Source organism: Galeopterus variegatus, unplaced genomic scaffold (genome assembly GCF_000696425.1).
Source record: "Galeopterus variegatus unplaced genomic scaffold, G_variegatus-3.0.2 Scaffold906, whole genome shotgun sequence".
Lineage (NCBI taxonomy): Eukaryota > Metazoa > Chordata > Mammalia > Dermoptera > Cynocephalidae > Galeopterus > Galeopterus variegatus.
The window spans coordinates 78,770-105,936 of record NW_007727017.1 but is presented as its reverse complement, the minus strand read 5'-3'; the positions used below and the strand labels follow the sequence as shown (position 1 = coordinate 105,936).

Genomic DNA, 27,167 nt, shown 5'->3' with positions numbered 1-27,167 from the left:
ACACATACACACTCACTGACACACTCATACACACATGCTGTCTCCCCAACACACGTGATCACTGTTTGGGGCCTATCACCCACACAGCCCCTTCCAAGGCTCAGGGACAGGCTCTAACGCATCTGTGTCCCTAACTTTCTCCTTCTCTCAGGAGGTCCCGCCTGGTCTTCACCTTGGGCCCCTGGACCTGCACTGGCCCTCCATCCCTTCTGTCTCCTCTGTCCTCTCCGTCCCCTCTGTCCCCTCCATCCTGAGAACAGGGCTGGAAGGGTTCACATGACGCGAGGCACCTGGGCCTCCCCTGCAGCCAGATGTCATTTGGAGTGTGACTGGCGCAAGTCCCTGTGGCTAACCCTGCTCAGTGAAGTGTGACCTGCTTTCACCTGAGGTCTCTGTCTGCCAGGCGGCAGCCGGCCACCCTCGCGGACTGAGCTCCAGCGGCGGGACAAAGCACTAATCGGCTCTGTCATTGGTCTTCATGGCGCTCGCTGCCTACCAAGCCCCTGGCCTCTGTCACGCACTGATTTGGGAAGCAGGAGGCTTATCTTTAAAGAGCAGATGGAGAAGTTCTCATTTTTTATTAAAGCCATCCAGTCTGGGTAGAAAATGTAATCTGCCAGCAGCTGCTGGAACAGCTATTTTAAATACATTTCCATGGCTCCTCAGCTGTCCACGGGGCTGCTTTCTGTTCCCTCTCCTTCCTCGGAATAGGGCCAAGTGTGGGTGTCCTGTGAATAGCCGGGGGGCTTCCTTTAGCATGGTGGGGCGAGGGGAGGGCAGACTTCCAGGAACACGGGGAGACTCGGTCACCCCAAGTCTTTGCCAGTGTGTCCTGGCCTGTGGTTGTCAGCATCCAGCTGGCATGAACACCAGGTGCCCCGGGGCCTGGACTGGCATCTGTGGACACTCAGAGCCAACTGGACAGAATCTTGGGAGCATGGGGAAATCAGCACTTCCCTTCTGAGCCCCTTCCCTGTCCACTGCTTGTCCATGGTCTGGCTTTGTCCTCATTCATTCATTCACTCGTTCATTCTTCCTGCAGGCATCCTTGAATGCCATTTCAGGCATGACTGTAGATAAGGATGGTGCAGTAAAGGAGAGGTGAGGATCCTGCCACTCACCTCTGGTATGGAGGAACCGGAGAGGCAGTAGACAGGAATGCACACATAGTGAAAGGCCGTCTCGGAGAGCACTGAGTGCTGAACGCAGCCAGGCAGGTGATGGGTGAGACAGTGGCTGCCGGGCTGGGAGGCTTCGAGTTAGACTGGAGGTCAGAGCGAGCCTCATGCAGCAGGAACATGCCTGCCAGCTGAGACGTGAAGGAGCTGGCCCGTGCAGATCGGGGGGAAAGGACTCCTGGCACTGGACTAGCACATGCAAAGGCCCTGAGGTGCACAGAGCCTACTGTGCCCACAGTGCAGGAGGCCAGTGTGGCTGCAGGGGAGTGAGAGACCAGGCTGGAGACACCAGCAGGAGCCTGCCAAGCCTTGCTCTGCCCCTGATGTAACAGAGACAGATGGGGCAGGCAACGGTACGTGATGTGTGTGGGGGCTCAGGGCAGGTGTGGCTGGTGGTGTCTCAGTCCAGCTCTCCCAGAGCGGCCCCTGACAAAGGCATTGGGTCGGGGGGAAGCAGTTGATTAGGGAGTTCATCTCAGGAAGCGTTGGAAAAGAGTGGGGAACTGATTCAGTGAAGGAAAGGCAGTGACTGAGGCCACTGCTATTAGCACCTGAGGCTCAGTCCCATTGTAGACCCCCAAGGGGATGGTGCAGAGACTGACAGGTGAGGAGGCTGGGGGATTGATCCACCCACTCCCACTGGCACAGTGAGGCTGCTCTGGGGGCTGTGGAGGACTCCTCCTGCTGAGAGCCACAGGAGTGCAGTAGATGGTCCTCCTGAGGGGTGCAGAACAGAACAGGATGCAGGCACAAGTGAGCACTGGCAGGCCACCATTAGCATGCCACGGGGGGCTGTAGGAAGATGGAACTCTACCCTGGGAGGGGAAGCAGGAGCCCACCCTGCAGGGCTACAAGGGGACTGAGTGTATGGGGTGCACAGAGGTTAGCAGGCAGCCTGGCACCACGAGGGGCCACTGCGGCTGTCATTATTTTAATAAAAACAGGGCGGTGCTCATGTCCTCCAGGAAAGGATCCCAAAAGGTAGAAGAAGATGAGAGGGAAAATGAGAAAGAAGAGAGGTGGGATGTCACCACTCTAGGGAAAATGAGGCACCGTGTTCTTACAGGAATGAGGCTTCATAAATAACAGCCTAATTTTATTTCACTGCCTAAAAAATCGAGCGAGGAAAGAAAAAATCACCTCGAGTCTGAGGCTGAAAGAGCTGCCTCATTTCTTTCTGGAAATAATCTGCTCTTAAGCCCCATTCAGGCAGCCGGGCTCTGAGCATCCTGCCCTCCAAGGTCAACTTGGTTTGAACGTGACCGCTTCTCTTCTTCAAAGAGTTGACTGCTGGAGCACCGGGCCTTTTCCGGAGCCCCTTAGAACAGGGAGGGTGATTCAGGCAGTACCTGCACAGGTGACCTTCTGGGAAGAGACCTTGTTTTCTGCTCTCAAAGGGATCTGAAAAGGCTCCTGTCAGCAGCTCTTCCTAATTTATCCGGCAGTTTTCCTCGGGCTTGCTGGGTTATCACCAGAAGGAAGTTCTTGGAAGCCTAAGACAATGATGGTTCTCTGGCCAACCCTCACATTTGCCAACCAGGGGCTCAAGGACTCCGGGCCTCCCCTGGGTGCGGCTCGTGACCGAGGAGACTGAGCTGGTGTGCAGCGTAAGGAAATCGCCAGTGCTCAGTGATGTGTGACAGCTTCACCCCATCCGAGACACCCTAATGCATCTGTCACTCCTTAACCCCATGTTCCCTTGAGCGGACTTTCGCCTGGGCTATGCCACCAGCATTCACGGTGTCCCTTTGGGGTGGGAAATGCCAACCTTTTTTCCAGGGCTTCTGTTTCAAGTCTGTTGAAAATTCTAAATAGCCACATTGTTTATTGACTTCCAAGGTCCCTCCCCGTTTAACGTGTGTTGGGAATGATTGAATGGGAAAAGGGGAGTCCATGTGGGTTAAGGGCACTGTCGCTGGGATTGGATGGCCTTGGTTTGAATCTCACTCTGCCACTTGCTGGCTGTGTGTCGTAAGGCACGTTATTCGGCCTCTCTGATCCCAGCATGGGTATGTGGAGGACGTGAGCCAGAAGCTCTCAGTGCAGTCAGCACCCGGCACGTGGGAAGCTGGAGCAGAAAGAAGAGGCACTGAGCGTGAGTATCAGCAGAGGAGGGTCTGGCCACAGCCAGGACCCCAGCCTGCCCTGGGCTACAGAGGGTTGCAAGGCTGGTGACCCCAGGGCCAGGCAGGCCACAGTGGTGAGGGAAGAGGCCAGCAGGGAGTGTGGCACCACCTAAGGGGCATCTGGGCCAGCCCTGCTCCTGCTAGTGGCTGAATGCCAGCCCATGGTAGTCTCACTTCTCAAGTAAAGGAAGAAATTAGATTTTTCATGAAATTGACTTATTTTTTAATGGGAATTGTATTTTAAATATTTTGACATGATACAGTTCAAGCAAAATGTATCTACTGGTTTCCCTCCTATGGCTCCCTGGAGGCCAGCTGGTGCCACTGTCACCAGGCTTAGAGAGAAAGTGTCCAAAGTACCCACTCAGTGCTTCCACCATGATGGCGTGGGCCAGACTAGACCCTTGGCCCAGGCTGTCTGGGCACTGGAACTCTGGGACACTCAGGGAGACCAGCTTGCCCCATGGCCAACCAGAGGAGGTCTTGGCCACGGCCCACAGTGGGGACTTCAAGGAGCTCTGGGATAACAGCAGAGGGATTGCAATGAGGACTGGGGGGCCAAGGGGGATGCTGACATGTGGCTGCTGGCTGTGCCTCCCACTATGCATCTAATGACCAGCCGTCAAATATGTCATTTAGGAAAGTTCTCTCTTCTCATCAAACAATTAGGGTCAGAGGACTCAAGGGGTTCTTAATCTTGGCTGAATGTTGGGATCACATGGAAACACTAAAACTCCTGATGCCCCAAACCCACAGATTTTCACTTACTGGTTCTGTGGCCTGACCTGGCCATAGAGAAGTTTCAAAGCTCCTGGGTGATTCTGATAGGTGGCCAGGGGAGACCCACTGACTACACAGATGACTGTTGTGAGTTGGCCCAGTTCTTGGTGTCAATTCCTGAGTTCTCTGATGCTGAGCAGAGAGAGAAGTGAGGAGAACAATACATGGCCTCTGCTATTTACTTGTTCTGAGCTCTGCATGCGTGATCTCACTCACCTTCCGTAACAGGATTATGAGAAAGAGTTTGTTAATATCCCCATTTCACAGATGGACAAACTGAGGTGTGGTTTATGTAACTTAGGTCCATAGCAAGGAAGCAGAGTCAGAATTTAAAACCAAGCCATCTGGCAAGTTCCACAAAGGTCAGCAACTGTGTGGAGACGGGGAGATAGAGGATTCCTAGAACTGATGACTCCAGAATGGAGCAGCTGAGAGGCACGGAGTCTTGTTCTCCCTTCCTCTGTGAACATGGGGTCATTGAAAACCTGAGGGCTGGGATATGCCTTGTCTCTATTTCCCTGCATTCTGTCTCAAATGGGAGATGCTTGGGAGACATTTGTTAAGTAGAGGAAGGAAGAAGGAAGGAAAGGAGGAAGGATTTAGAGTCATCCTGTTTTATTATTTCTGGGTAGTGAAATACAACCTCTGAGTGCCCATGAGTGTACTGTGTTGTTTGTTTTTCACTCATGAATCTTTAACTGTGATAGGGCCAGGTAAGAAACACAGAAAACCAGTTGATATTATCAGCCTTTGAACTTGGGTATGAGTTAGCATCTCTGACGCAAAGAAGACAGAACTAGAACCCAGGAGTCAGGTAGATCTGGTTTTGTAATCCAGGCTCTGCCCCTTGAGAGGTGTATGACCTCTGTCAAAAATTCAGGTGCTCTGAGCCTCAGTTTCCTCATCTGTGAAATGGGCACCACAGTGGCACATACTACAATGAAGGAATTGTCTTTTCTGGGCCTGGTGCAGTAGCCAATGCCTGACATTCACAGAAACACTTTTGACAATTTTGTCTGTTATTTCCAACTAAATCACACACAAAGAATGAAAGCACGGGCCAGCCCCATGGCTCACTTGGGAGAGTGCGGTGCTGGTAGCGCCGAGGCCGTGGGTTCAGATCCTATATAGGGATGGCTGGTGCACTCACTGGCTGAGCGTGGTGTAGACCACACCATATCAAGGGTTGCGATCCCCTTACCAGTCAAAAAAAAAAAAAGTCTTCACTCTCCCTGGTGACCTGGTGTGGACAATGCTTTACGTGGTCTCAGACCAATGCATCTGGATGCAGTGGCTCCTGCACCTCTCTCTCCTGGGTCCCTGGACACCTAGTGGGGAGACCCAGACTCTAAGCCAAACCCTGGAATTTCCAGCCTCCCTCCCTGTCCCTGGTTCTGGGACAGTGACAACATCACCCCTGCATCCTCTTCATATGGCTCACAGAGTCAGTCATACAACCCTGTCAAAACCAGCATCAAACAAGATAATACACATTCGCGTGTCAAAGGGACAAGAACTCAGCAGGTATGTGACATCCAAAAAACAGCTGAAAAGAGAGGGGTTTTTTTCTTCATTATTACTTTTATTTAGGTTTTCCCTCCTGCCTTAGTATTGTTTCTTGTTTGCATATGGAATATCTCAAACATGTCTACAGATGTGCTATGGGATTTGCCTGGATTCAGTATGAGTGACTTTTTAAAAAAATTCAAAGGTGATATAAATAATAGGCTCTAATTAGTCATGAAAATAAGTAAGGTCGGTTTCAATTCAGCTAAGCCCAAGTCTTTGGAAAAACATTGCTGTTACCTTGGAATTTTGTCATACTAAAATTTTGTTGGAGTGGATATTAGGGCTCATCCCTCTGGCCTTGAGGTTCTGGATGGGATTTATTCCTCTTGGCCAACGTTTAAATCGCTGTAAGCTGGAGGAGGTGTTCGGGCATCCTGGTGCAGTCCTGGTTCCATGAGCTCTGATTCTTTTCCATAAAGGTGTTTCATGAAAGTTTAGTCCATTTAAATCTCCTCTGTAAAACTTCTCGTACACACAGACTCACATATCACACAAAAAATTCTTCGTCAGACTGTATGCATCAACTTTTGATGTTGAGAAAATGCGACGAGACCCAGGATTCCCGTTGTGTGAACTTCTGGGCCTCATTGCACACCTGGCTGGTTTTTGCAGTATCTGCTCATCCCGACAGATGGGGAGGAGAGGAGTAGGATGTTGTCTCTAGTTGTCTGGTTTTCCAAGTGGAGCTGCACCCCTGCTGAACTTTCAGAGCTTTGCAGCCCAGATTGTGGAGGGAGGGACTAGTGTTTGGGCGCATTTTGCCTTCACTTGGGTGGATTGAAGTCTGTTTTCCTCTAGGGACAATAAAGGAAACAGCCTGAGGCAGAGCGTCTCATCTCCTGCGCAGTCTGCACTGGCTGGGGTCAGCTGTGACTGTTCCATTGTCAAGAGTCTGTGGCACTCGTTTACACCACATGCTCTCTTGGAATTGGAACTGGAGGCCATGACCACTTTCCTATTGAATCGGTTGGGGTGCTTTGGGCAGCAAGTAACAGAGCGTAAGATGAAACTGCTCTAAACAATAGGAGATTATTATTCTCACGTGAGAAGATGTCTGGAGCTGAGTCCTTGCAGGATAGACTCACGGTTCCACAGCTGTATTAAGGACTCAGTGCCTTCCCATCGTTCCACCCCCTGGTGGGTGGTGAAGTTCCCAGTCATGGTCACAGATGGCTGCCAGAACCCAGGCACCCATCTTCCCAGACAAGGTCCACCAGCAGCGTGGGAAGGATGGATTATCCCAGAAGCCTCTTTCCCTTTGTCAGGGAAGACATATTTTCACAGAAGCTCCCTATGAAAACGGTCAATTCCTCCAGAAGAATCCAGAGATGAGTGTTTTTTGCAGGATTATTAAGACAATGCTCCCATTAGGAAGCAATGGAAAACAAACATATAGGTTTTCGGGCAAAGTCCTGGCCTCAGCCAGACCCCACAGGGAGCTCAGGCACGAACTACACCTCTGCATTTGTGCCGCCTCTGAGCAAGTGAGCTGGGCTTTCTAACACTGCCTCTGTGGTTAGCAAAGGGCCACCCAGGGGGGCTGTAAACTCCCATACACTTCTAGGGCTCTGCTGTGAGACACAGGGCTCTAGATAAGGGCAGTTCTTTGAAGAGAATTGCAGGTAAGGGTCAAAAGCATTCAGAATAGAATTGTCAAATGTAACAGGTTTGTAATACAGTATTCCCAGCTAAATTTGAATTTTAGATCAATAACAAAGAATTCTTAGTGTATGTCCCAGGCAATATTTGGGACATACTTATACTGCAAAAGTATTCACTGTTTCTGTGAAATTCAAATTTAACTGTGTATCCTGTATTTTATCCGGCCCCACTCACTCAGAAGCTAAATGTGTCTGCGACACTCCTCAGGTCCCTTCTGCTGGGACTGAGACACAGGCCTCTCCTAGCTGTGAGGAGTGACTGTGTCCAGCCTCAGTCATGGGCAGGGAAGGTGCAGATGGGAGGAGATGGCTGGTGGGAGGGAGTCTAGAGGGTCTCATATCGAACATGCTCTTTCCTGTTCTGAGAGAAGTAACACCCTTGGGGACAGGAGTCTTCCAATGATGATGTGGGGAAACAAAAGCGTCCTTCCTCTCTCATCCATGTTCCTGAAGGATGTCCTTCCTGGACTAACCTCCTGCCTCTGGCCCCCAACAGTTGAGCTCAGAGTAAGGTTCACCATCATATCTCTGTCCTCTGTGGATATTGGCACCCTGTACCTTCCACTGCAAGGTGCCTGCCTGAAATTCTTCTTCCTAATTCATCCTCACGTTAAATCAGAAATTCACCATGTTTCTCATTGTCAATTCTGCCCCTCAGTCCCGGAGTACAGTCTCCACGAGAGCAAGTGTGTCTGCCCTGCTCCCCGCTGCACACAGAGGCTCTGTGACAGAGTCTGGCCCGTAGCAGGACCTCGGCAAGTGCTCGTTGGACATGCTCCCTGATGTCCTCCTCCTTTTGTGGCTGAGCTCAGAGAACGTACTTGAATGTACTTGATGGTCTCTGAAGCCAGGTCCGCCTCTGTCAGCCTGTTTCTCCCAGTGTCAGGTATGGTAACAAGGGAGTTGGCTTCTCCTGAGCGCTGCTTTCAGTCTGGGTTCTGCAGAAAGCAGAGCCTCAAGTTTCTTCCTGAGGTGACCCCAGGGAGCAGGGAATCCCCAGTGAAACAGGGAAGGAGGAGAGATCAACACAAGGGTGCGTTATCAAGGCAACAGGGCTCTGTGGTGCTGGGACTGCTGAGAAGTGAACACATGACCGGCAAGTAGCAGCAGCCGGCATGCGCCACCGGTGGGAGGCCCCCGTGACACAGCCACACTTCTGGACCACACCTGGGTGTGGCTGAGGGGGCTCCGAGGCAGGGAGCAGAGAAAGGTGCCTGCATGCTCGGGGTGGGATGTGCCTCTCAGCTCCCCTAGAGCAGCCACCACAGCTGCAGCTGAAGTCAGAGGTGCGTGGAGGGGACGGGGCACAGGAGCGCCAGAGCATGGGCCTCCTGTACCTGATGTCAGGGTTGCTATTTCTCACCAGAGTGCAGCATTTAGATGTGACTTTTGCTCTTTACCAAGGTTCAGAGAGGTCCCATGGTCTCCCCGCCATTTCCCAGTCCACCAGTCCCTGCCCCATCGTTCTTCTCTCTCTCTGAACCTGCTCACCAACTCACTTCCTCCTCCAAGAGTGCCCTGTCCTCTGTCCCACCTGCTCAGTGCCTGAGCTGCGCCCTACGGAGGTGGCATGCCTCCTTTCCCAAACTATGGGCTCTGATTAGCAGAATTGTTTGTCTTTTGCTGTTCAACCTGGTGCTGAGCACAGGCCTACACCTAGTAGGTCCTCAGCCAACATTCTTTACTGAATGCACCTGTGACAGAATGAAAAGCACCTCCTGAAGCTCCTGTACCTTGAGCTCAAGTGTTCTTCCAGCAGGTGGAAAGTGTACAGGAGTGTGGGGAAGGGATGCCTCTTCAATGAGATTCTCTTGGATTTTACAACATAAATATTCAGTAGCCAAAGGCGGGGTGTTTTTACAGCTTCAATTAGCACTCTGGCAGGCTGGGCAGGTGCAACTGTCAGATGGACTGAAGTCTCGAGTGGAGTGTTGACTTAACACCTGTGAACCTGCAGAAACAGCCCATTTCCGCCAGGGCCAAACTTCCCTCTCTCCCCTCCCTTCTCTTGCTCTTCTCCCGCTTCTCCTCTCCTCCAGATGATGGCACCAAGCTGAGCCCCAGAGGATGCCTGGCTTTGGGGCTTGGCCACCTGGATGCCTATAGGGCCATTTTCTGAGTTGGAGAAGATGGAGGTCAGGAGCAGAAGTGGGGGTGGGGGTTCAGGAAGGAGATCTCAGCTGTGTGTGGCAGGACCAGCATGAGAACCAACTCACTTGTGGGCACTTCCGCCAGCCCCTTCCCAGGTCCTGAAAGCACCTCATCATCCTCCTCCAGCAGCTGTTTCAGGGGCAGGTCAGAGCAGGGGAAGCTAGGGGGATGGGACACCAGTAGGGGCACGCTGCCGTCTGTGCATCTGGGAAGTGTGATAATCAGCAGAACTTCTCCCACTACACATGTGCACACCCACGAACACATGCACACACCCACATACACACAGACCACGCATACACAGGCACACACCCATATGTACACATGCGCGCACACACATACACAGAGCAGGCTCTGAGCTGTCAGTTGCTGGCACACTCGCCATCTAGACAAGGCTGGGAACTGGATGGTCTCTCGCCATGGGGAGTAAGCAGCTTAGGGTTGAAGCTGGAGCTGTCTGCACACATGCACACACACACATCTGCACACATGCACACATCTATGCACAAGCACATGCACACACGGATGGTTTAGTGAAGCTTAATTAACACTCAGAATATGCTTTGATCACGACTGGGGGAAATTCCGGTGCATTGAAGGGCTGGACAATTATCTTCTGCTCTTTGGATCTGTATCATTAAATCATCATTTATCTTGGAATTTAGGAAAACACGGCCCCAGGTGATCTTCTTTCCCCTGCAGGTCATTTCACATGGGTTTTCTGAAGGACTGTGACATGACTTAATCACTCAAATGTCCACCCCTCTTCTGGAACCCCTGGACACTCATTGCAACCACCCCCTTTGCAGGCAACTGGCTGTCATCTCAGAGGCCCATGGCCAGAGCCATGGCTCCTCAGTGCGGATGCTCGGGGGTCTGGATTCAGGGATGAAGGGGTCTCCTTTGCAGCCCCAAGAGGTCATCTCAGACAGGCAGGGAGAAGGGGACATGTGTGCTGCTGCCAGAGCCGGCGGCTGCTGCCTTAAAATATTCCAGTCACATCACCGGCGGCGAAGCTGTAACCCAGGCGCATTGTAGCAGAGGGAGAATTTCATTTTGTTTTTGAAATGCTGTTATTACACACTCAGGAAACCCACAAAGGCACCTTGGCAGGACAGGATCAAATAAATACCTGAACTCGGAGTGCAGCAACATTTACTTAGCAAATGACATTTTAATGCCGCGAGTCGAATTTACATACTAATTAAAATTTCCCTTTAAAACATTGAGACTTTTGGCCTCCCTGCCTACTCACAGTGACAAAGATTAAAAGACTTTTTACTATGTCCTGTCAGACAGAGCTCCCTGGGAAAGGTGGGGGCATATTTGCACTGTCTCCCGATTGCCTCCCACACCCGCTGCCCTCTGCCCCAGGCTGGGCTGGTGTCCCACTGGAGCTAGTTGGGGACCTCAGCAACAAAGGAATTTGGGGACTGTCTTGTTGTACTGTGGTGGAGGAGACTTTATCATCCTGTTCAATGCCTTCAGAGAACATTGTCCCTGGTCTTTGGAGGTCCTGGCATAACTTTAAAAACATGCAAAACTTAACCCTGGCAGGAAGAGACTCCAGAGGTTTCATTTTGGCCCTGAAGCCAAGAGTTCCAGGCAAGCTGGTCACCAGGCCCTCTATGCTTGGTGAACAGGAGATGGTGTTGACTTATCCAGTTGTGCCTCTTCTCTCTTTCCCAAGGTTTAGATCAGTTTTAGGATTTGGTATTTGAATAGCAGCCCCTTCTAAGCACTGGGCGGCTCAGCCTCAAAGGTCCCTGACTCCCTGCTCAGCTGTTGATGAATATTTATTAAATACCTGCAGTGGCCAAGCATTGGACTAGGCACAACGGGGAACAAGACTGACAAGACCCTTCACTCGAAGTTTGCGTTTTAGCAACAGAGACGGACAACATTCTGCTAACAAGATAACCTAGAGAGCATCAGCGCTGTGCTGGCTAGAAATCTGTGCATGAGCCCTGGTCCAGTCTCTGTCTCTCTCTGTAGATATTATCTCGGTTAACCTTCACAACAACCCTTTGAAGGCAATACCATCCATATTTATCATCATTACCCTCATTTTGTAGATGAAGAAACTGAGGCACAGATACTTTAAGTAACTTGCCCGAAGTTGCACAGCATGTAAGTCGCAGGAGCATGCTTTGGATTCTCAAAATTGGGCTCCAAATGACTCCGTTTCATAGGCACTATGAGGAAAATAAAATGTCATCATCAGAAGAGCAAATGGCTGGGATATGGGCCTGCTTTATTTCTTTCTAGTTATGTTTTAGGTAAACATCAATAGAAGTATAATTTACATTCAGAAAAGTGAACAAACCATCAGCGTTCACATCGTGTCATCACCCTCCATGTGAAGAGAAAGGACCATTCTGTCCCCAGGTAGCCCCTATGCCCCACCCTGGTCTCTGCCTCATATGACCATGGATTACTTGAACCTCCTCCTGAGCCGTCTATACGTGAAATCATGCAGTGTGTGCTCCTCTGTGTCTGGCTTCTTTTGCACAAACTTAAGTCTACATTGTTTGGTGTGGGTGTAATCAGTGTGGCACTAGTTTATTCCTTTTTTTGAGAGCACTGTTCCACTAATACACCATATGTATCCCTCTCACAGATGATGAACATTTGGGCTATTTCCAGTTTGGGGCTATTATGAACAGTGCTGCTATATGTTCTGGTACAAATCTTTTGTGAGCATAAATACATATATCTGTAGAGTCTACACCCAAGAGTGAAGCAGATGGACTCTAAGGTATAGACATGTTCAGCTTTGTTAGATACTGACAGTTTTCCAAAGTGAACCCATTGTACCCTCAAACCAGCAGGTATTTGCTCCACAATTTAACCCACACTTGGCATTACCTGAGCTTTACATTTTAGTAGTTCTGGTGGTGTGTATGGGATCTTACTGTGACATTAATTTGCAATGCCCTAATGACTAGAGATGGGAATCTCCTTTGATATATTTATTGGGTGTTAGGATGTCCTCTAGTGCCTTTTCAAGTCTTTTGCCTATCTTCCTTGTGGTTTGTCTATCTTTTTTCTTAATGATTTGCAGAGTTTTTATATATATTCTGGATACAAGTCCTTTGTTAAATATCTACATTGCAAACATTTCCTCTCAGTCTGTGACTTTCCTATTACTCTCATAATGATTCCTTTTGATAGAAGTTCGAAGTTGTAATGCAGTCTAATTTAGCAATCTTTTCTATTTTAGTCCATGCTTATTGTGTTCTGCTTAAGAATTATTTGCCTACCTCAAGGTTGTAAAGATACTTTCCTTTGTTATCATCTTGAAGCCTTATTGTTTTACTTTTTACATTTAAATTCACCAACACTCTTCAAATTTCTTTTTGTAGATGGTGTGAGGTAGGGGTCTGGGAAGGCTTCTCTGAGTCAGATATGCCATAGTTCACTCTGGGCTTGCAGTGAATCAGTGTGGTTTACAATAAGTGAGAGGGGAGGGGAGGGTCCTGTTCTAGGACCTTGCTGGTAGCACCATAAAAATAAAACTAAATAAAATCTTCTCCTCCTTGATGGAGGAAAAATCTATCCTGTTTGCCCTTTGCTGAGGAAATGTCTGGGTTGTTCTAGGTGAATGGGAGGTAAACCAGGACAAAACGGACCCCAGTAATTCACTCATCCATCCCAAGTAAATAATTTACACCAGCCATTCATTCAACAAAATTTCTTAACCACCTTTCAAGTGTGGGGTGTTGGGGATACAATGATGGGCCCAAAGAAATAAGATCTCTGCCTTCATAGAGCTACCCCTCTCATGAAAGAGACAGCTCTTAATGACAGAAACTCTAACTTGGGGTCAAATGGAAAAATTCATGGGGCTAGAAGAGTTTAGAACAGGGAATGAACAGAATAGGGGGGCTCAGGGATGTTTTCCTGAACAAATGATACTGATCAAGATGTAAAGAATGAAAAATTAGGTCAAGAGAGGAGAGAAAAAGCATTCAAACAGAGGGGCTAGCATGTGTAAATGTCCTGAGGTAGGAGAGAGCAGAATAAACACCAGGGGCTTAAAGAAACCTGGTGTGTCTGGAGCAAAGAGAGCCAGAGGACTTGTAGGGTACATTGAGGCCAAGGACATTGGCCAGAGCCAAGACATGCAGGATAAAATATTGGAAAGACTGAGGTCTCTCTCCTGGGAGCATTGGGAAGCACTGCAGGATCTAAAGAAGATCAGGCAAGACATGGCTAAATTTGACAGAAGGTTTAGAGAAGATGGCTTGAGTTGCTGGATGGAAAACAATTTGTAAAACAGAAGGGTCTGGAACATTTGCACACCAGCCAGGTGAGCCCTCTGACACCCCTGATCATGTCAACCCTGAATATCCTGCTTGACCCACTAGTTTCCCCCTCCCCACTCCAGGACCTTCCTGGGCCCCTCTGACCATGGTTCCACCACTCTTTCTCCACCCCAGGCAAGCTCAGCCTGGTCTGTCCCAGTTCTTTCCTTCACCCCAGTATTTTAGGTTCACCCAAACATTCCCCTTCAGTCCTGCATCTCCTCTCTCCAAAGTCCTTTCTTCATTCTCCTTCATTTTTACCAACCCAGGAGCTGGCTCCCCTCCTCTGAAAGAAATAATCATTTCACAGTGAGGGAGATAGAGATTCTCCTCCTACAGGGGACATCTGTCCAAATCCCTGAAATGTTCCTGCTCCACCCACCCATGAAGTTCTCCAAAGACATTCTCCCAGGCACTCAGTCTGAGAAAAGTATCCATGGCAGTCTCTCTGGAAGCCACTGGCAAGTTTCTAGATGTTGTGACTTCATGAAGCTGCCCATACACCTGCAATGTGGAGTGTATCTCCATGGAAGGAGGCACGAGCTGAGGGTTCAAGTGCATTTCCACCTATAGACAGGACCTGTTCAGGTTGGCTTCCAAGGAGTGGTCACTTCTTTTTAGCCAACAAACACATCACAGTAACAGATGACCAAAACAGGGGTCCTCAGCTTTTGCAGAAGACAAATAACATACATTCAGACATTCAAATAATTCCACATCCACCCCTACTTTTGAAGAGGAGGCTGAGGATTTGGGGCCACAGGAAAACTCTGGGTTGAGACCTTGTAGTGAAAAGAAATGGTGAGTTTTCTGGTCTTAGAGCACTCCCTTCCCTCCCCCCCCCCCCCCCCACCCCTACTTTTGAAGAGGAGGCTGAGGATTTGGGGCCACAGGAAAACTCTGGGTTGAGACCTTGTAGTGAAAAGAAATGGTGAGTTTTCTGGTCTTAGAGCCCCCCCTTCCCCCCCCCCCCCCCACATTCTGGAATGCTCCATTCCTTCTGGACATAGTTTCCTTCTAATTTTGATTGATGTTTCTAGTATATGGGTCTTGCATTAGGGATTAGAGTTTTCCAGCAGTCACATAGATAATGAAAAACAACTGAGAGTCTATTTTGGAAAAATCAAAGACCACAAGGAAAGACTCTCCAAAACATAAAACCTAAGGAATGCTTCTGCCCCCAAACTCAGAAACCCACGAATATGCTATTTATCTGTTTATTTTTACTTAGAAGAGCAGTTTAGGGAAGGAAGTTCTCTCGTGGGAGGATTTGCCAGTGTGATGGGTGGGGGTGGATGTGGCATTATTTAAATGTCTGAAAGCATTGTCTTCTCTGCCAAAGTTGAGGAACCCCTGTTCTGGCTCCCTATTGTTGCATAACAAACTACCCCAGACATTATGACTTAACATAGCTGTGTGTCATTATTATGTATCACAGTCCTGTGGGGCAGGTGGACAAGGCACAGCAGGGAAAGCATATATCTGGGACCTTTTGGGACCTCAGCTAGGAAGACTCAGACAACTGGGGCTGGTTGGGCATCTTTCTCTCTCTCTCTCTCTCTCCCCCCCTCTTTCTCTTTCCCATTCTCTCTACCTGACTCAAGGAGTTTTTTCACAGCATGGTGTCCCCAGGGTAGTCAGATTCCATCCACGGTGGCACAGGGTTCCAAGAGAAAGGAAGTGGAAGCTGACAGTTCTCTTTAAGGGAAGGCCTAGAGTTGGCAAAGCATCTTATTCACTATACCCAGCTGGTCAAATTGTTAACAAGCAAGGGTTTACTACCTCGTGTGCACAGAAGCCAATACAAAGGCACCAGCTTTTGCAAGAAGCAAAGCTTTATTTGCAAAGTTGACTGGGGTAGAGACAGGACGTACAGCTCTCAAATCTGCTTCCATGAACCAGGGGCTAAATGGGCTTTTAAGGGCTGAATCTGAGTCAGGCCAGATGACATGGGAAAGGGTGATAGGCTGATAAAGTCAGGAGCTGACTGGCCAATTCTGAATTCAGTCCTCTGATAGGTATGATCGGGATCCAGCACTTTGGTAGAGAATTTTCAGGTTCCTGAGGTCTTCTGGAGGGCAAGGTCCTCTTTCGGTGCGTGCTCAGCTCACACCCTACAAGAAAACATTGAAATAACTTGAGATAGGAAAATAAAACTTGTTTCAGCTAGTTTTAGATAGTTACAAAATCAGTCACAAACCAGCCTGGATTCAAGAGGGGGCAAAATGGACTTTACCTTTCCATGGGAAGAATATCAAATAATTTGTATTTATCTGTATGTCCTGTCTCTATACCAGTCAACTTCATGAACAAAGCTTTGCTTCTTGCAAAAGCTGGTGCCATGGTATTGGCTGCTTTGCACATCAGGTAGTGAGCCTTTGCTTGCTAACAACTTGAACAGCTGGGTATAGTGAATAAGATGCTTTGCACAACCCTGAACCCCCTGATACCTGGGAACCTCAAGGACAGAAATAAGAAATGACAAGAATTGAACCAAAAATAAATAGAATGCTCAAGGTGGATCACAAAGAAACAGAAAGCAGAAAGTTGTCTTATATCTCACCTCTATGTGTCCCAGAGGAAAAACAAAAGCCATTCATTCCTATATTTGTTTACTTATTCACTCATTCACTTAACGAAGGGAAGACCTACTATGTGCAAAGCACTGTTCCCAGCACTGCAGATACAGAAATAAACAAGACAGATAAGGCCCTGCTACCATGGAACTTACAAAAAGTTGTCAAGGGAGGAAGACATTAAACAAATAATTGTAAAAACATTTAAATATCAAAAAGCAATATCATGGAATCGTGAAACCATGTATTGGGGTGCATAACCCAAAAAGGAAGGCTGGGGAGGTTCCTCTGAAGATAGGCTGTTTATTTTATTTATTTATTTATTTATTTATTTATTTATTTATTTATTTATTTATTTATTTATTTATTTATTTATTTATTTATTTATTTATTTATTTATTTATTTATTTATTTATTTATTTATTTATTTATTTATTTATTTATTTATTTATTTATTTATTTATTTATTTATTTATTTATTTATTTATTTATTTATTTATTTATTTATTTATTTATTTATTTATTTATTTATTTATTTATTTATTTATTTATTTATTTATTTATTTATTTATTTATTTATTTATTTATTTATTTATTTATTTATTTATTTATTTATTTATTTATTTATTTATTTATTTATTTATTTATTTATTTATTTATTTATTTATTTATTTATTTATTTATTTATTTATTTATTTATTTATTTATTTATTTATTTATTTATTTATTTATTTATTTATTTTTAAAAGATGACTGGTAAGGGGATCTTAACCCTTGACTTGGTGTTGTCAACACCATACTCAACCAGTGAGCGAACCGGCCATCACTATATAGGGATCTGAACCCGTGGCCTTGGTGTTATCAGCACCACACTCTCCCAAGTGAGCCATAGGCCGGCCCCGATAGGCTATTTAAACTGGACATAAAAAACAAGTTGAAGTTTTCTGGGAAATTGGGGGAGGGGGAGAGGGAGAGAGAGCCTCTCTGGCAGAGGGAGCAGCTTGTGCCAAGAACTGGGATGCAGGAAGACAGGGAGAAGGCCAGGGTGGCTGGAGCTCAGGATGCAAGAGAGGAAAGAAGATGGGGCTGGACGCATCCGTGGGCCTGCCTGTGCAGGGCCCGGTCAGGATTTAGACTTGTCAAAGGGACAGTGGTAAGCTCCTGGGAGGTTTTAAGCAGAGAAGGGACTTAGCCAGATTTGTGTTTTCTAATCTTATCCTGGAGGGGTTGGAGAGGATGACAGGAGACTGGGAGGAGATGGCTGAAATTGGGGAGAATTGAAGCGGCTTGCTCCAGGTGGGGGGTGTGGAACTGGATAACGTTTGGAAGGCAGAATTGACTGGCCCTGGTAATGACAAAGAGCCTGATTTATAGGAGGATCCCCATGAACATTTATGGAATAAGTGAACTAATGAACGAAAGGGCTGGATGTTGGAGATGAGAGAGAAGGGGAGGCTTCAAGGTGGACTCCAGGTTCAAGCCCCAGAGTGGGATTTGGAGACATTAGGTGGAGCAGTTCGGTGGGAAGGAGTAGAGGGAACGTATGAATTCAGTCGCAGACCCAATGAGTTTCTGGTACCCGAGGAACAGCCCCCCTCTCTCCCAAGATGAGGCTTTCTCCAGGGCCTGGGTCACTGGCTGCTTTGTTTCTGGGCATAAGCATTGGGTCAGGGCCAGTCCCTTCTTTCAAGCCAGGCACCTGGCCAGAAAGTGGCTCCTGTTGGAAGGCGGGATTTGTCCTGGGAGAACCACAGGGCTCAGGAGGGTGGAGGCTGCAGCCTGCCCGGGGCTAAATTTTGGAGTCTCCTAGAGGAAGCTGAGCCTGCAGCCCGGTTGTCTGACAATACCAGTATCAACGGGGTGCACGCCCCAGCCCTGGGCCTCCACCCTTAATTATACCCGAGACTGTTTACAGTGTGTAATTATCTCCATTAATTAACGGAGGGAGGCCACACTGTTCCCTGCAGCCACCTTCCTGACACTGTAATCCACCGCATGGGGCAGCCACCTGCGCAGCAGGAAGGAAAGGCGGCGGGTTCTGGCTTTATTTTATTAACAGAAAATATTTGTTTCTGTGATTTTCTAGGGGAAGAAACATAGTAATAAACAAAATGAAACTCACACACACAAACAAAAACAGCAAACTCCAGTTTGGTGTTCGAACTTGTGTTCTAAGTATAAGAAATAGTTCTGCATTCCACACAAACCTCTATCTGCCTTTCTCCCTCCCTCCTTTCCTTCCTATCTGTCCTCCTATACCTAAATCTACACTGGTTCAAGAGCCTTAGTTTTATCATCTATATCTATCCGATCTTATAACTAATGGTTTGTGACACTCAGTTTTCTCACTTGAAAAAGGGGAAGGACAGTAGTACCCGTCTCATAGGTTTGTTGTGAAGATTAAATGAATGTAAAACATCAACTCTGGCTCCTGGTGTTGTCAGTTCTCAGTACAGGCAGCAACATGACCGAATCTGTCCCAAACACAGGTCCTGTCTTCTGGGTCCTGCTTCGGAAATAACACATTTTGATTTGGGTTCAAATGTAGTGCATTCAATTGCAAGGGGTGTAACAGTGGCACGGGTACTCTGGGGTCCCCATGGAAGAGAAACGATTCTAGGACAACACAGAAAATCTCCATCCAGCGCTTTATTGCTCAGGGCCTACACACCAGAGCAAGCGCAGGACGGCCTGGGTCGACCCCAGCCTGCGCCTCCCATCATCCACATGGGTCCCCTCCCACCTCACGCTGTGCACACTGGCAGGCAACAAAGCTTTGACCTTTGCCGGAGGTCAGTGTTTTTATATTTTCTTTACAGGTAAAGGAGCACCCCACTGCCAAGGTGAAGGAGATTCGTTAAGAGACCTTTGTGGGGGTCACACAGCCAATAGGTGGTGAAGCCAGGACTGGAATTACCCCTGCTGACTCCCAGTCCAGTGCTCTTCCCTCAAGAGCAGCCCCCAGCACAGGCAGCGTGTGCCATGGGCTCCTGTTACTGCATCTGCCCACGATAAGCAGAGGTCTCAAAATAATCTCGCAGGGAAAAGGGCATCACCTTGAGCGAGGGCTCACAGTCTCTCAGGAGGATGCTGGATTCCTTCTCAAGAGCTCTACTTAGGGACCCAAGGTCGACTGTTCTGCAAAAGGACAGACTGCAGGGCTGTGTGGAGGAGGCTTTCCAAGCAGGAATCTGGGGCTGAACTGCGGAGATTCAGACCCACTCTGCCACATGCTCCAGCATGGACGTGAGTTAGTGACCCCACCTCTGTATACCTCTAAGGCCAGACATCCCCAAAGCGGACTGTGAGATGAGTACCCTGTGCAGATGACTTAAGAAGAAAGGGTTGCAGAGAAACCTGTAAAAAAGAGGGGGAGTAGGACAGGGGACAGGAAGAAGCCCAGCAAGTGTGGAATGCAGGCGAGATCCCAGCTCAGCCTGATCCCGTGGGGAGCTCCGGAGCGAGTGTAACTACGCCTCAGAGCTTGACCCCCTCCGGTCCAGGGAGTGGGCAGTCAGTTCCCGGCACAGCCCGTCCTCGGAAGGGAGGGCAACATAGGATCCTAGTCTCTGTTCTGCTCCCGGGGAGAGTCGCACAAGAGTTACAGGTGCAGGTGGTCAGAGGCAGAAGCACACAGAAGCCAGGTGGGGGGAGCAGGCGGGTCAAGGGCTTGGAGACGGTCTGATCAGGGCACCTCCAGTGTCTGCTGCAGGCTCCGTTTCCTCTTATGTGAAGTGGGATCTACAGTGAAACCATCTCGTAGAGTAACTGCTTTTGGCCCGCAGGGAGCTTTCCATTCTGGTGTAAGTAGGGGTGGAAATACAGGACGTTCTTCTCTGCTTTTATCACCAAACTAAGAGAAGGAGCGGGAGTTCAGTTACTGATCCTTTGTTAGCTCGTTAGGTGTGGGTCACCTGCACTCCTGGGTCTCTAAACCCAGCTTCAGAAAGCCTCACTGATTTGGTCAGGGCTGAAGGTCTGTCCTCTGGCTGACAGCTGGGCACATAGAGAGGCCCCAGCTAACACCTCCCTCCCTTCTAGACCATTCAGGGTGGGCTCGTCCTGAGGGTTTCTTGGGATCTTAGGAGGAAACTCCTCTAAAAACACAGTGTTGGGGGTTTGTCACCACTGTGTTGTCTCTCCTTGGTCTAAACATGTTTGTGGCATTCTGCCCCAATATCTCACTCTGGGGGATTATGACACTCAAGAGAAAACAGCTTTCAAGTCCAGCTCTGTTTGTAGGAACAGGGTAGACTCAGCAGAAGGAAGCCTGGAGCACATCAGGTTCAAGGCCAAATTTCAAGTCACGTGATTAGACTAATAATGGTTATTGTATTAACTGACATTTTAAAAAATTTTACTGTATGTGCCGTTATTAACACCTCCATTTCACAGATGAGGAAACTGAGGCTCAGGGTGAAGTAAGTCCCTTAAGTTTACCAATCACCCCATTTCCGGGCAGCTTGCAACCCAGGAGGCCACAGGGAGGGGCCCAGAAAGGTGCAGCTTTTCCTCGTCTGCTTTGAAGGGGACTTGTATAAGCCCATTTTTTTTTTATAACAGAATACCTGAGACTGAGTAATTTATTTATTTATTATTATTATTTTTTTCCTTTTTTACTGACCGGCAACGGGATCACAACCCTCGGTGTTGCGCCCACATCGCGCTCAGCCAGTAAGTGGGAACCGGTCTCCACATGGGATCTGAAACCTCGGTGGGAGCGCCACCGCGCTCCCAAGCGGCGCACTCTACAGTGCGCCACCAGGCCGGCCCAGAGACTGAGTAATTTATAAAGAAGAGAAGTTTATTTGGCTCACAGTCCTGGGACAGGTGCATCTGGTGTGGGCCTCAGGCTGCTTCTTCTCATGGTGGAAAACAGCAGGCAGCGTCAGGCACAAGATCACATGGCGAGAGGAAGCAAGAGAGAGAGAAGGTGCCAGTGCCGGGGTCCTTTAAACAACCAGCTCTAGCAGGAACTAACAGAGCAAGAACTCACTGGCCCCTTGCCACCCCCAGGAGAGCACTAATCTATTCATGAGGGATCCACCCCATGACACAAACAGCTCCCAACACTGCCACATTGGGGATCAGATGTCCACATGAGCTTTGGGGGGACAACACATCCGAACTATCAGAACTGGTTTGTGGTCAGGATTGCCCAGGGCCCTCTCCCTTGTTCTGGTCAATAAGTCAATGACCAGAGCCTGTGAGGGAGCCTGAAACCCCAAACTCTGCAGGTGGAAATGCAACAGCCACTCAGGGTATCATTGGAAAGGAGCACAGTAGTTTATTTCAAGGGGAATTATTTGTTTCTTACCACATTTTGCCCAACAGTGGCTCCAGAAGCGAGGGTCCTACCGGCCCCTGCACATGACTCAGAAGACCCCTGGGGGGAGCCTGGGCGACTCTGGAGCATTCAGGCCAGTGTGATCTGAGGGCAGTGCAGACCGTGTTTCCGGTGGACCTGGACTCTTCCGAGACGCGCCAGCACTTCTCCAGCCTAGCTTGAACGAGAGCTGATGCTGCCGGGCCCAGCTCCATCCCCCTTCTTTGAGTAACAGCCCCCAGCTTGCTTTGGGGACCCACCCCTCCCCCTCTCTCAGACTATGGGAACTGAGTGGGTCTCCATCCCTGATCAGCAAAAGCCGATCAGTCTTCATCTTCCCCAGCAATGGGTAGTCGTGTGGCCAGCTTAGGCCAGTGCATTCGGAGCGACCCTCAGACATTCCTGGGCCCCTAAAAAGGAGGCCCCCTCTGTACAATTGGCTTTGGAGTTGTAAGGTGGGGGAGGGAGGGTTCTGCCAGCATTTCTGCCCCCAGAGAGAAATGGAGCCATCACAGGGGAGCTGGGACAGGGCGGGGAGAAGGCCAGCCCCTTCTCAAGCACACACCTTCACATCTCTGTCCTCTGCAGGAGGCCCATCGGTGGCCCTGCTGCCCTCTGAAGAAGGCCCACATGTCCAGCAAGGTGGACGTGGTCATCTATGTCTGTCCCCTGCTTTGTCTCCAACCCATCTCACACGACTCCTGGGCTTCACTGAATTAATCCAGTCTGAATTTCCCTCCCTGCCCCCAGGGAATGACACTCTCTCCTGCCTCTGGGTCTCTGCTCCATTCCTTCTTTCTGTGGCTGGCTCCCCGTGATCTATTAGGTCTTAGTCTAGTGACCACGCTTCCCCGACTCTCTGGATCTCCAAGGGGTCCCTCTTCTGTCCTCTCACCACACCTGTGCTTCCTCTCATAACAGCCCTCGTCAAATCAAATTGTAGGTCTCTATTTACTTTCTTTAATAAACTTTGTATTTTGACATCATCGTAGGTCCATGTGCCATTGTAAGAAATAACATAGAGGGCTCCCAAGGACGGTTCGCCCATTTCCGGGGTAACATCTTACATAACTACACTGTGATACCACAACCAGAATATCAGTGATACAATCCACGGGCCTTCTTCAGATCTGTTTTACATGCACTCATTTGAGTGTGTGTATTCAGTTCTACACAGTTTCTTCACACATGCAGAAGAGTGTGACCCACCACAGCCAAGGTACAGGAGAGTTCCTGTGAAAAGACCCCTCGGGCTCCCTTCATAGCCACAGCCACCTCCCGCTCCTCCCACCTCCTCCCAACCTCTGGCAGCCGCCACTGTGTTCTCCATCTCTATTGTTTTGTCATTTTTAAATACTACATAAAGTGGAGTTACATAGATTGGAGCACTTTGAGACTGGCTTTTTCCCCTCAGCATAATCCTCTGAACCTCTATCCGAGCTTTGTCTATTAATAGCCCATGTCTTTTTACGGCTGAGTAGTGCTCCATGATAGGGGTGTACCCCGGTTTGCTCATCCACTGTAGCATCTAGGGTGCTTCCAGTTTGGGATTGTTATGAATAAAGATGCTATAAGCATTTGTTCACAGGCTTTGGTGAGAACATAAATTCTTATTTCTCTGGGGCAAATGCCCAAGAATGCAGCAACTGTGTTGTCCGGGGGTTGCACGCTCATCTAGTTTATAAAAAAGGCCAAACTGTGTCCCAGAGTGGCTGCACTGTTTTCTATTCCCCCTCTGTTTACATTTGAATCATCCCCCGATAGTTTCACTTCTCCATTCTACATACATTTACTGAGAACCTAGCATGTGCCCTGAGTAGACCCTTGCAGTTAAATGCTTAATAACGCAGGTGCTGCCTCTCCCCTCCTGCGGCTGGTTCTAGAACACTGGTTGTCACCTTGGCTGCATATCAAAATGCCTGGGGGACTTTAAGAATGCTGAGGACCAGCACCCAGGGAAGGTGCTCTCATGGGTCTGGAGTAGGGCTGGGCATTAAGATTTTTCAAGTCCCCTGGTGACTCTAAGCTGCAGCAGGGCTGAGAACCAGGGCTCTAGCACATGGGCATCTGGAGGACAGGAACCAGAGCTCCGTCACCTCTGCTCCCTAGTGCTTATTAGGGAGCAGAAGACTTTTGTGACATGTACCAAACTGATTAAACTGGGTGAGACAGGAGGGTCCTTCTACCAGGAACAAACAAGAAGGAAAGAGACAAGAGTGCAGGCTGGGCCATTCCACCTGCCAGCTCCTGAGGCTGAGTTAACAGCAAAGGGAGCAAAGATGTGGGAGGAAGTCGCCACTGCACGGAACTGAAGCAGTGTTGCCTAATGGTTTGCGTTCTTGAGTCTGATGGCCCTTTTTGACTCTCAGTTCATCACTTGAAAAGCTGTGTGTCGGGCTGGCCCAGTGGCGCGCTGCTACAGTGCGCCGCTTGGGAGCGCAGCGGCGCTCCCGCCAAGGGTTCGGATCCCACATACAGACCGGTTCCCGCTCACTGGCTGAGCGAGGTGCGGGCGCAACACCGAGGGTTGCGATCCCGTTGCCGGTCCCAGTCCAGTACGGGCGCAACACTGAGGGTTGCGATCCGTTGCCAGACACGAAAAAAGACGAAAAAAGGAAAAAAAAAAAAAAAAAGAAAAGCTGTGTGTCATTGGGCAACTGCCTTCACCGTTCTGCAACCTCCCTTCTCATCTATAATAATAGTCTCCAAATCAGGAAGGTTAAATGCAGTAACATCTACTGGGTGCTTGGCATGGTGCCCAGCCAGACATAGCATGGGTGCTCAAAACCTGAGTGACAGCAGCCACCAGCTCCATGCGGGCCAACGTTGTGACTTTGTCCACCACCAGCATGCAGGACGTGCTCAGACACGTGGCTGTGAGCCTCATGAGGGAAGGGATCGGGCCTGTCTTATTCACCCTTGCATTTCCAGTACTTAACACAGTATTTGGCACACAGTAGGTACCCAAAAGATTTTGTTGACTGTGGAATGACCAAAAGAAACATTCCCTAGGCTCCTTGGCATAGCCCACGACAGGAACTGTATTTATTCATTCATTTCACATAAAACTGAGCAGGTTTTCATCATTTTAGTGGGCATGTTTGGGTTGGTTATGACCTTAAACTGTAGGCAATGTTGTATAAAGAAATAAACTCCGGGTCTTCTGGCAGGAGACAGAAAGTCATTCTCCACAGCAGCTAACAGGGGGACTATTTCTCTATTCACAACGCGTCTGACACCAAATGCGTGCTTTCCACACCAAGCAACTCTCCAGTTCCCCGCGGACACCAGCTGGTGTCCTACAACTTCATTCAGTTCTGAGAAGCAAGGATTCCCAGTGCTGGAGACGAGGAGGGGAGGGGGCACCGGAGCTCCAGCTTGGGCTGTTGCTGCACTGACACTCAGGCATCGACATGTGAGTCAAACGGAGGATTTTCTCAAAAAGAGGGAGAACTGTTACAGCATCTTTGATGCTAATGAAGACGATCTAGTGGACAGGGGACATTTGATGGTTCTGAGGGCAAAGAGACAGTAGCTGGTGCCCAACTGAGGGGAGAGCTGCAGCTCCTGGTGACAAGGAATGCAGAAATTCCCTTCTGATGGCTCTGTGTTCCCAGTGAAATGGAGCAGAGAGGCGGCTCAGAAAAGACAACAGGAAATAGTCATCCAGAGTGTGAGGGAGGAAACAGACCAGGGACATGAAGTTGCTGAGCCAGGCAGCTCTAAAGGCCCATGTGACATCGGTGGTTAAGTGGTGACTTCTTAAATAATTTAAAATTTAAAAATAAAGTACTGACTCAGAACATTGACCTTGGAGTGGGAATGATCTGGGTGTAAATTTGGTGCCAATCCTGGCATTGTCTCATCTTGGGCAAGCTGCATTGCCTCTCTGAGCCTCAGTTTCTTTGTCTATAAAATGGAGATGATGAACTTACCTCGTGAGGTTGTGGCAAAGGTCAACTGAGGCAATGTGTGAGAATGTCTCAGCAGATGTGTCTCACCCAGTCTTCCCTTTTGTGGAGCTGACCACACTGCTCTGTACTGTTTATGCATCGGTCTCTCCAGGGGGGACAGTGAGTTCCTACAAGGGGAACCGAGTCTCGATCCTTGCCTGTGACCAGCATCACTGCTGGCCCCTGGAGGCTGCAGGAAGATGCAGACTGAGAGAAGCAGTGCCCATTGCCAGTCTGGAAAAGGAGGCCGGGCCCCTTGTAGACCTTGAGCCTGCTCACCTGGCGAGGTTAAGTCTTCCATAAATAAAATCAAAGATGGGAGGGGGAGGAGAAAGAAACAAGGAAATTGTAAAATCAATAGGCACTGACATCAGAATTTACTTTGCTATCTGAGATATTGAAAAACTCAGAGTCTGGGTCTGAAAACATTAACATTTCAAATGCTCAAGCGCCGTCCTGGTGGGGAAAGAGGAGCTTCGCTTCAGATCAGATCATCGAACAACTGCTGAAATTTCAGCCTTTGGCTGCATAGACAATAACTCCTTCCTCATGTCCTTATGGATGGAACTCTCCCAGGGCCATTTCTAATAGTCAAGAAATAATAAGAGTCAAGAAATAATTTTCCACCTTGGCTCCCAGCACCCAGAGAGCTGACTTGGAGTTTCTTTTGCGTGTATGTTAGGAGGTGATGTAATTATTGATTTAAAGTGAGATTTTTCCTGAAAGAAAGATGCATGAACTTGGGAGGGGGTCAGGTGGGCTGTGCAGATCCCAAATCCCAAGCAGTTTTCTGGGAGAAACTGAAGTTTGCTGTTAAATGTCTCAGGCTGAAGGCACCAGTAACCACTTTGCTCTCAGAGCTAATTCACAGGCAGTTGTGGAGATGGCCAAAGTTTCCAAACCTGTCTTTCCAGATTTATCCGTACATAGTCATCAAATCACATTCCAAGTTCGACTGAAGTCTCATCATTCATTGATTTAGTGGAGTATCGGCTATGCCGAGCAACAAGGAATAACATGGAGAAAAAAGGCAGGGACCCCCGTACTCTTGGCTTTCCCCATCCACATCGTAGATGTCATTCTCTGCCTGGATTGCCTCACTCTATCCAAATGCCCACTGTTTTAAACACGTACCTCAATGCAGATCATTTAGGTCCCATTGCAAGGGACAGAGAACCAACTCACCGTGGTTTAAATAAAACAGGACAATTTGTTGGCTCACACAACTGCAGAATCCAGGGGGAGACCTTCAGGCACAGTTTGATCTTGGAGCTCAGTGGTTGCCATTAGGACCTGCTCTTTCCGTCTCTCAGCTTTGATTTGCTGTGAGTTGACCCACTCCGGTGCACAAGGGCACAGTGTGAGTCCTACACCCTCAGGCTCTAAGCACAAGAGGAGCTTTTCTCTTGGTGTCCAGACATGAAATCTCAGGAAAGCACTTGGATTTGGGTGTTGCTTGGGGCTTGGGGTTGGAGGTTTTGATTGAGAGCACTTTGTACCCTCTCCCCTCCCTGCCTCCTCACCGCCCCCCCCCCCCCCC

The 27,167-nt window shown here is 48.7% G+C and overlaps 1 protein-coding gene across 1 annotated transcript in view; it reads right to left on the bottom strand.

Annotated features, from left to right (window-relative positions):
* Positions 1-27,167, bottom strand: part of ERCC6L2 (excision repair cross-complementation group 6-like 2) — a 115,104-nt gene that overhangs the window by 9,206 nt on the left and 78,731 nt on the right. The window contains exon 10 of the mRNA XM_008573342.1: positions 9,531-9,625. Within this exon, the coding sequence (XP_008571564.1) occupies positions 9,531-9,625 (95 nt within the window). The remainder of the gene's footprint in view (positions 1-9,530; positions 9,626-27,167) is intronic.